The sequence below is a fragment of the Scomber scombrus genome, chromosome 8, assembly GCF_963691925.1.
Source record: "Scomber scombrus chromosome 8, fScoSco1.1, whole genome shotgun sequence".
Lineage (NCBI taxonomy): Eukaryota > Metazoa > Chordata > Actinopteri > Scombriformes > Scombridae > Scomber > Scomber scombrus.
The window spans coordinates 14,421,418-14,431,811 of NC_084977.1; the positions used below are offsets into that span (position 1 = coordinate 14,421,418).

Consider the following 10,394-nt stretch of genomic DNA (forward strand, 5'->3'; position numbering starts at 1 on the left):
TTACACATCTTGTCTTCTGAGGTCCTCCCAGAGGTCATTGTCTGATGCAGTCAACCAGTGAAAAAAGTTACTTAACATATAGATTGCAGAAGCACATTTGGACCCTCACCCACTGCTATCTGTCATCCATAAGGGCCTGAAAGCCAGCAGAGAGTCAATCTTCATCACTGAGCACCCTATACACACAAGACCTGTTACACAAATACAACATTTTTGAAATAGGTTTCAGAACTGAAAAAAAGTAAACCTGTAATAATTAGCAATGCTGCCCCAGGATTCACAGTTTACTATTGGTTTAACTGATGCTTATTTCCATTATTTATTCATCTTTTAGTCTATAAATTGTCAGAAAAATGTGCATCACAATTTTCCAGAGCCCAGGGCAATAACAAATATGTGAACATTTAAAAAAAATTAAATATATATACAGTATATATATTATATAGATTTATATAACACAGAGAAAAGCATGAGTGGTTATTGATGTTGACCCATTTTGTCTCAGTTTTTGATGAAAATATATGTAGGCATTTAACTACTGAGTAAACATTCTCTGCATCAGAGCATTAAAATATCCTTTATGTCACCACCAAAATCAAAGAAAATTTAATCACAAAACAAAGCTGCAGAAAAATATTCCTGTCCATCAACTCATCAGCTATTTGCTTCAAAACTGCAGTTAACCACAGAGCCTTAAGCTTCATTGTTTTACAATATAAATTATTGTAAAACAAATTAAAAGAATATCATCAATATAACATAAATGGAAAAATAAATGAAAATGTATCAAAATGGAAACTGTCTGTAGAGGACTATCTGAATGCTAAACTCCACACTCACACTGTTAACAGCTTCCTTTACAAAATAATGAGATCGATACACAAAGTGTCTGAGAATCCTCAGTGTGAGATGAGGACGATGCTACAACCTGAGAAAAGGTTAATGTGTCTGTTCTGCTCTCATTAAGGGGCTGGACTCTACATCTCTGTCTGTCCGAAAATGTAAATAAATAAATAAATAAAAAATAATGAAAAGTACAAGTAGCCTATGCGACAGTAAGAGCACTTCCTCACTGGATAACACAGATCTGTTTCAGTGAGGCTGTGCCTGCTTTTTCTGTCTGTGGAGAGACAGATGTAACTACACGTCGGCCGTGACGGAGGCAATTGCATGTGGAAAAAAAGCAGCTGGAGGAGTCAATACAGTGTTTCACCAGTGTGGAGCGATATCCTGCTGATGTCTGATTGGCTTCCTGGAAGGACAGGAAGGGAGAGTTTGGGGAGGTACGCAGAAACGTGGCCGCCGGACTGAACAAGAGCTACACAATAGCTCAGCTGGAGGTCTGGTGTACCTCAAGGTTTGTGTGTGTGTGTGTCTGCACTGACTCTTAGCACATATGGTTACTCATTATGGTCGAGCAGGGGGGGGAAAAAAAAGAGGTCTGACATGTCATAGGGTCCATTTTTACCCCACTCCCTTGAATTGTTGCCATCCTCATTCCTTTCAACCCATTACCTGTCTTCGAAACAACTTGTGTTGCCTAGGAGACACCTCATATCCTGACATATGGATCAATCCTTCCTTCCCCAACTGTATTCTCTTCGTTTCATCTCACATTTTTTCACCTCTCTGGTGTGTTATGGTTCAACTGGTTTGGTCATTCCTCGAGCCATCCAGTTATCTACTGGTCAACGAGGGCTCTGACTCAGTGCCTTCCAGTCATGGGAGCCCAGAGATCGCTGCCAAAGTGCCAGCTGGAGCAGGGGACAGAGTAACACATGTGACTCACAGTCAGTGTGATACTGCTGAGGTCTGGATTGTAACATCTGACTCTCTTCCAGTAGATGGGTTTATACCCTGCAGTTTAAGCAAAGTGTTATCCTTTCAGACAAACTCAAAAACAGTGTGCGGTGTATGAAAGGAACCAGAAAGAGAGTGCGATAGAGAGCGAGAGAGGCAATTCTGCAAATGCCAGGACCATTTGGGCATCTTGCTTTTTTCGGTCCACTGAACTGGCATTTGGATTGGACACACGCAGGGCAAAAGGTCATACCTGTCCACACAGGAAACTAATTTGATGGACTCCGCAGCAAAGATGCTATATATCTGCAGGGAGGTGGGGGGAAAGGGCGGGGAGGTGGCAATCGGGGGCTGATGGGATGACCTAGGAGCTTAGGGGAGAGTGGGTTAAAGGATGCAAAACAAAAGAAAGCAACATTGATCAGAGACAGGAGAGATTACTCTGAAACGCCAGCGTATATATCGATTTACATTCTTTTCAGGTGAGACCCCTCCTGGATTGATGATTTTCATTTTCAAACACCATATTACAGGAATCCATAGGTGGGTCGACTTTAAAGGAAGAATAATGTGTAGATAATAAAGCATATAACTCATGAGCAGCAGCATAAATGGTCACTGCATGTGTGCATTACCTGAGGGTACCTTGACACTTTGATATGAGAGAGTTAAATAAATGGCGCATATAACACACACGCATGCACATACACACACTTTGTCTGTACATGTGGGAGAATAGCAGGACTGGGGGGAAAAAGGCATGACACTGACAAACTGCTCACATTGATCTAGAGACAAGCTTATGCTGCCCTCTGGAGGCATGAAGAAGTCAAACAATAAATTCTTAAATGTTTGGTTTGAGTGTCCAGGTGAGGGGAGTGTCAGTAAAATCCTTCAAGTCTCCACCATCCTGGTTATTGGGGTGACTGCAGGGTACAGGGCTTATCATATACACCCCACACACTTTCAACACACCACAGCAGGAAAGGCAACTCTCCAAAATTTGTCAAAAACTACTACTGAATGCAGTCAAACATACACCAAGTGGAAAGCTGTAATTCACCAGTTTTTATTTACAAACAAGGGAATTAATCCATCAAAGATGAGGGAAAAAAATCACACAAAGACATTCCCAGTTAATGCAGTTAATATACGATGATTTATCTCAAACTCTCTCTAAGAAAAACTCTTTGGTGGTTGTGCAATTATTCGAGCAAGAACAAATCATGTCGCACCTCAGATTTCTTGCAGCAAGTCTCCTCTGAGCCATAGCTGTTGGATAAATGCTGTGTAGACAAACCATTGTGCTGTGGATCAAATTATTTATTTTGTTCTTAATGTTTAAAAAGCACAGAAATACCAGGAGAGTAAAAGGACAAAATAATCTAACAGTTATCAATACACAGTATAATGTGCCAAAAGTTGGGTGAGCATTCCTATGTTAAATGATACAGTCAGATTGTTCTTTGTCTTTCTTTCTGTTAACTGCTAAAATCTTACTTGTGTAATCAGCTCCATATTGTGATAATCAATAACATTTAAGATAATTAAAATAGCAGGGGAGTCACATGCTGAAAGGCCAAGTTCAATAAACCCGTAAATGACCACAAGGTGGCGCAAACAGTCCCTTAGATGGCAGCAAATGGAAGGAAGACACCTGTGCACAACGTTTGCTTACTTGCCTTTGCTGATAATAAAACTGCAGTAATTTTAAATATTTTGTTAACTGAAGGGCATCCCAGCCACAGATGGCTGTAGGGGGCCGAATGACCCAAAGTAACCTACTGCTGTCTTTTTATGCACAGGATGAATGTAAAACAAAGTCCTGATGGTTTTTATAGAGCTACTGTACCATGCAACCATGAGGCTGCAGTCTGACCAGAAGAAGGATGTATGTAGGTCTGAGGTGCAGGAGGACGACCTCAAGAGTCTGGACAGACATCAATATGACTGAATGGGATATAATGAAACTCTGTTTATGAACTGTTGCACTAAAGCACTGAAAAAACTTGGCCCCAACAAATTCTCACCCCTCTGCCAACACAGGAACAAGTCTACCACCCCAAACTAAACTGGTCTGTTTACCGGCCACCCCTCCACCCCCCGCCCCTCACCCGTACCCTCCCAACATACACACACACACACACACCCACACACACACAAAATAGCACCAGCCACTTTATCATTATTGTTATTATATATTTTATTGATGTCTACCTCACCGTCTGAGAGAAACATAATTTCAATCCTCTACATGTCCTGTACATGTAGCAGGATCGACAATAAAGTAGACTTTGAACTTTTGAACTTTTGAATGCCTTGTGACGCATAACATCTAAAGCTAAAGATCCTCTATTGTTTCCCCTTGCTAAAGAGAGAGAGGTTCAGGTACAGTAATCACAACAACAACATGAACAATCTGCAATGAGTGTAAAAAAAATGATTTGAGTCATTTTAGTTTATATCAAATACTTTATTCATGTATCCCTTAATAGGTGATGTAAGGCAAGCATTTAAGCAAACAACAGTAAAGGAAGACAACATTCAATATCTAATATCATTTACAAAAGTCACATGTTCATCACATTTTGCTTTCACTGCCAGTGGAGAAACTCCTGGGAGCCTGATTATGTTTTCAATTCATGCCTTGGAATCAGGAAGTTGTCCCTGTTCACTTAAAATAGCTAATCAAAAATTACAGAAGAGGATTTGCATTAACAATGGGCCTTTTTTACAGGAGACATTTTGACATATAACAGTCAGTAGGAAAAGCATAATAACAGCATGCTGGTTGGATTCTGTGTAGCTGCTTCAGTCCTTCAGGTCCAGGAGTTGAGCATATTGGCCCACCATCACTGTCACAGTTTACTGGGGGACTTGGATAGGACAGAGCCAATGTGATTAGTAGCACATGTGCTTTTCCTGCTATGAAAAGTCAAAATGTCTGCTGTGAAGAAGGCCTACAGTATGTTCTGATAACCTCTCCGGAAGCAATATATGCCTACAAGTAGTATGTAGTATGTGTAGTATGAACACTATATATATGACAGGAATGCAAAAGCTACTGTATCACTCAAAATATAATTCTTATCAATTCTTTATTCATCAAGAAGACCAAGCCAGCAGCTAAAGTTAAGAGCCTAGCTGAAATCAAGGCATGTGCAAAAGTGGAAGTTACTGTTCCTCAGCTGAGAAAATGTGTTTGCTCATAGCTCTGATGTACTGCAAGCCATCTGGTTCTGTGATCTTCAGTTTGGTTAGAGGTGGCATGGATCCACTGGTGAAGTATCTGAATGCAGGGCTGGGTGACTGGATGCTATCTAGAAACACCTTGGAGACAAAAATAAACACATCCCATACAGTTAAATATACAGGTGCACATTTATCAATTCATATTTGCTGTGATAAACTCATCTTATATCAGTAGAGGAAGAAGTATTCAGATCTTTTACTTAAATACAGGTAGGAAAATGTTCAAAAATGTATTTTATGACTGTATGTATAAGCAGAAAAATTTAATATAAGAACTTAATATGCAGTCCCTGTTGGTGTTACATTATATTATTAGATGACCACTGATATATTTACATGTATGCAGAATTTTAATGTTGTGTTTGGTTGAACTACTTTACATAGTGTTGTGTACACTTATCTAAAGTTTAGCATCACACACACCTCAAAGATTTTGTGACATTTTGAACTGCAAGTAACAGCAACTGTCAAATGAATGTAGTCAAATGTGTGAAGTACAGCCCTCTGTGGAGGCAAATCCGGAACTGTGCAATCCACACATGTTCATTTCAAAGGAGGAGTTCATGCAGATTGGCAGTTGGTGAACATTTTTATTGAATCTATTTTTATTTCAGATTTCTGGCAAGAGAAATTGATTCAGAGCTGTATGAAAGGATTATAATAGTTTGTAAACCAGCATTTAGACTTGCTTCATACACCTTGAATTGTTTCATGTGAACATTTCGGTGTTCCAAGATGCTCTTTCATTTTCTACACTAACAACAATTTAAGAAAAAATACCAAATTCTTATTGGGCCCAATAGCTTCATCTAACGTTATAGTTACACGGCTTGGCCACTATGTAAAGTTGCCTTTAAACACCCAAATTATCTAAACCACATTTAAAACATTAAATTAACTAATAAACACATATAGACACACAACATACCTTTACAATGTCCTCAGTGTCCTGTGCTGCATTTTGGAAAACAGAGCCACAGTGCTGCAGGTATTTTTCATACATGCTAAGTGTTTGAGTATCGACCTGTTGGAGAGATGTGTCCCCGAGCTCCGCCTTCTGCAGGTTGACCAGGAAGTCGGTGTTGACTGGACCACACTCAATGAGACTCACACTGAATGATAAAGCATCCAGTCAATGGTCTCACTTAATCAAAATTTATGAGAGGGAGACAGCCAGACTAAACACTCATCAGTCTTTAAACTAAGGATACGAGATGCAGAAAACTTGCCAACTCACTGGATGTTGAAGTGTTGCAGGAGGACTGCCAAACTCTCACATGCTCCCTCTATTGCAAATTTACTGGCACAGTACACCTCATTAAAAGGTAGACCTGTGACAGAGACAATTGCCAAGAGTTATTTTGGAAATTTCATGCATGGCAGTAAGCATCATAATTTTCTTACATGATTCCAACAAATTATTACAAAAACTGCATGAGGAACATTGTTGACATTTGGTCACTGCTCAACCATTTGTTTGTCTCACCGTGAAGCCCTCCAGTGCTGCCGGTGACCAGGATGCGGCCCTGACCCTGAACCTTCATCTCAGGCAGGAAGGCCTGAATAGTCTGGATGGTGCCCAGGAGGTTGACCTCCAGGATACATCTCATCGAGTCCAAGGACTGGATCTCCAGTGGCCCCATCAAACCCACACCGGCATTACACACTACATGGACCAAAGAAAGCCCATTAACACACACAAATTACAATCCTGATCCCAACACACAGAGAAACGACCTCACTGACATACCCAGGATGTCTACTCGTTTCTCCACAACCCTGTCCCTCGCATCCAGGATGGACTGTTGGTCGGTCACATCCATCTGGAGAATATCCAAAGTGTCCTTGTGCAGGCCTTTCACACACTCTAAAAGACGCTCCTTCTTGGCCAGATTTCTCATGGTGGCATAGACTAAACAAATAAGACAAGATAAAATAATTCTTTACTAGTCCCACGACAGTGAAATTTACAGCGTTACAGCAGCAAACTGGATAGCAAACGTAAATAAAAAAACTAAAGAACAATAAAGAATTAACAATTACAAAATTAACAATAGATTATAGGAAACATAAGATAGGGACAATTTAACAGAGGAAATATTTTTAAAAAATTATTAGAATAAACAAGAATATTGGTACTGTCAGAAGATAATATACCTAAGTGTGATATTGATATTGCACACAGACACACACACTGGACTCGAATGATGTTGAACATTAAAAAGCATTCAATCAATCTGTTGCAGAATATGGGGGGAAGAAGTCGAATGAGTTGCAGTGTCATGTCCAGGTAGTTTTAGTTACCTTTGTATGTTTTGTCCGGGTTGGACGCTAGTCGGACCGCCAGGCTGAGACCGATCCCAGAGGAGCACCCAGTGATGAACACCACCTTCCTGTCCATGTCCAGAGAGCAGCTGGAGCAAACAGAAGACACCTTGAAATGAGCCCGAGGATAAGACAGACCCATGGGAAAACTCACATGTTTTCACATCTTTTGCCATTGCAAGGCCAGTTAATCCTATCCTCCAATTGTCAGCATGTCCTCCCACTTTTTCTCATGTCCTTGTGAGTAATGTTGATGATGTTTTTTTTTCCATTGACACCTGTGGAGGAAATCTGAAAAATAAAGAGTTGACACAATGACCAAGTTGTCTTTGTGTTATTTTAATAAGCACTTTGCAAAGGATCAGTGTACAGTTATGACTGAGTGTAAGTGTAGACTGATGCTGGTTGAAAATGTTTTCCTATGTTTTATACAGCAAGGAAACAAAGGAAGCAGAGTCAGGATGTGCATAGGTGTACTGGGTGCCACCAGGAACTACCCACCAGTTGCATGAAACTCCGTTCTGTTAAGAAGAAACAGAGTCAGATTTATTTCATTTAGTTATCATTTGAAAATAATTCATAGAAAAACTTGGTGCGCAAAGTCAAGTCAAGTTTACTTAGAGATGACATTTTATAGGACAGGCGTAGACTCCATGTGCTCAAAATAAAAAGCAAAAAACTGGCAAATGGGATCATACATGTCAAAAACAGGTAAGATGAGAACTCATAAGATAAGAAGGTATAACATATATTAAAACATTTAATATTACTGATTCAAAGATCAGTTTTAGCTTTCAACTACATGCTTTAAACCTAACAAAAAGCTTGTGAAAAAATAAGTTTTAGTCCATTTTTAAAAGACTACACTTATAGCAGACATTAATTCAAGTGGTAGAGAATGCAGAGTAGGACCATAATGACTGAGGGTCAAGGTTCAGTGAAGAGAGTTCTTTGCTTGATGATCTTGGGAATCTGCCTGCTATGACTCAGCATTTCAACAATGTATGAAGGAACTATTCATAGATATAAAAACACTAAGTATTTTAAAGTCAGTTATTTGTTTTACTGGGAGCCAGCAAAGAGAAGATGAAATAGGAGTGATGTGTTCAAACGCTTGGGGTTTAACAATAATACACATACAGTACAATATACTGTACCTATTGGTTTGCACTAGTGTCATTAGCACTAGGTGGCAGCAAAATATCAGAACATCAGCCCTGTACCGAATCATGAACACAGCCACACTGACCTCTGATTGCTCCATTGACCACATCAAAACAATGAGGCTGGAAACAGTCAGCTAGAAGCATAATGGGCCTGAGTTCAAGGGTTCAAGGAGGGAAATAGCTGAGTGTTGTTCTCTGATTTGGTGATTTGAATTCTTTTCCCAGGTTTGTATTTGTTGATTAGTCTAATATAGGGCTTTCATTCACTGATGCCATCAAACTCTGTTTTGATTGAAATAGTCGAACCATACAGCGATGCCTTTATTATTATTTGTATGTGTGATAAAATAATCTCACTTCCAAAGTCTACTTATTCCAATTTTATTTATTTATTTTTTTTTTTTACATCTTCATCAGCTGATGAAAGCTCAGAAAAAGTTAGTAAGTGGACCTTTAAGTCAAGAGTATCATCACACACACGGTTCCCAAGATCATGACTGAACTTCCATGCCAAAAATGTTGAAATAATGTTGAAATGGTCTTTAACACAGAAGAGAAAGGTCTGGTAAGTCAGTGATTTCAGTGTCAAGTGTTAAACTTAGATACTTTTTTGTGTCTAAATTAATGTTGTTGAGTCATCTGTTAGCACAATCATTTGGAGTTATGCATTTCACTGACTGATTATTCAGATATACGGTCACCTGACAACAAACAATGACAGTTTTTTTTAAATGTATCAATATCATATATATGTATATAAATCATATCATATATCATATATATCAATTTAAATACTAAACAATAATATTAAATACATGATATAATTTTTTAATTGATTTTAGCACAAATTATGCAGCAGTTGAAAAGGTCCAAACAATGCACAGACAGTAGAATAAGAGGAATAAGTAGCAGAATAATAAAGAGTAAGATGAACAACAAAGATTTAGTGCCAGCGCACCTCATTGCTGGACTCCAGATGCAAATCAGATTGATCATTTGGTTTCTATTAAGCAATATCATAACATATTAACTCTCAAGTGTCTGTAAAGATTCATAATCTAAACAAGTTGTAATGTCATGTCATGAAATATTTACCTGTCCACACACAATATGTGGACTGTGAGACCATAGAAAAGCTTCTCATAATATCAAATTTCCATATTCCATAACTGGCAATCTGATTTGTGTATACTATACTATTATAGCTCTACATGATCAGAAAGATAGTGATATGCTCAAGGGGTGGGATGCACTTAATAGGTGCTTTTAAAGAAAAAGGGCTAAAAGAAAGTGTTCAAACATGTACAAATCATCAAACTTTAGGCACTCTTCATGTGTTCAGGCACACACATGTAGAGGAATTTTAATAATACCTGAGCCTTATCTCCTGGTGGTGATCTGCATGGTTGTAACCATATGTTTTTACAATTTCTTAATGAACCATCTAACCAAAACTTCTGCTCCTTTAACAGTCTGAAGTTTGCTTTTTTTGTACATTTTTGACCATTCTTAATCTTTTTCACTATATGCCAGAAAGCACTTTTTAAGGACAGACCTACAAAAACACACAGAAAAGTCTTACCATTGTTTCTTCCATGTCTTTACATTTCCTGGAAACAAGAAGGGAAAAAGAAGAGACTATATCTTTTTCTTAAATCCCCTTGTCAGAAACAGAAAGATGATAATTTAGGAAGCATCAGGAAATCCTTTAGAATGCTCCACCACCCTGAGTCTCACAGGGTGACTACTGGGTACAGATATCATCATGCACTTCCCTCACACTGTAGTTCCACTAGAGTTTCAGAAACCATTACGTGAGAGTGAAAAAGAATAACATGAGTCTTACCTCTC

At 38.8% G+C, this 10,394-nt stretch overlaps 1 protein-coding gene across 1 annotated transcript; it reads right to left on the reverse strand.

The window, feature by feature from the left end:
* Positions 1 to 4,974: 4,974 nt before the first annotated feature.
* LOC133984928 (estradiol 17-beta-dehydrogenase 1-like) lies at positions 4,975 to 7,453 on the reverse strand. The gene is made up of 6 exons (XM_062424444.1): positions 7,357 to 7,453; positions 6,803 to 6,964; positions 6,539 to 6,718; positions 6,290 to 6,383; positions 5,981 to 6,164; positions 4,975 to 5,130 (listed from the first exon to the last, which is right to left on the reverse strand). The coding sequence occupies exons 1-6, from the start codon at positions 7,451 to 7,453 to the stop codon at positions 4,975 to 4,977; spliced, it is 873 nt and encodes a 290-aa protein (XP_062280428.1).
* Positions 7,454 to 10,394: the final 2,941 nt, after the last annotated feature.

Bases quoted from the DNA above. Each gene is read 5' to 3' on its own strand.
- LOC133984928 (XM_062424444.1), bottom strand. From the start codon at position 7,453: ATGGACAGGAAGGTGGTGTTCATCACTGGGTGCTCCTCTGGGATCGGT. The intron at 6,719-6,802 runs GTATGTCAGTGA...TGGTCCATGTAG, and splicing joins GAAACGAGTAGACATCCTGG to TGTGTAATGCCGGTGTGGGT. The intron at 6,384-6,538 runs GTGAGACAAACA...TCTCTGTCACAG, and splicing joins CAGCACTGGAGGGCTTCACG to GTCTACCTTTTAATGAGGTG.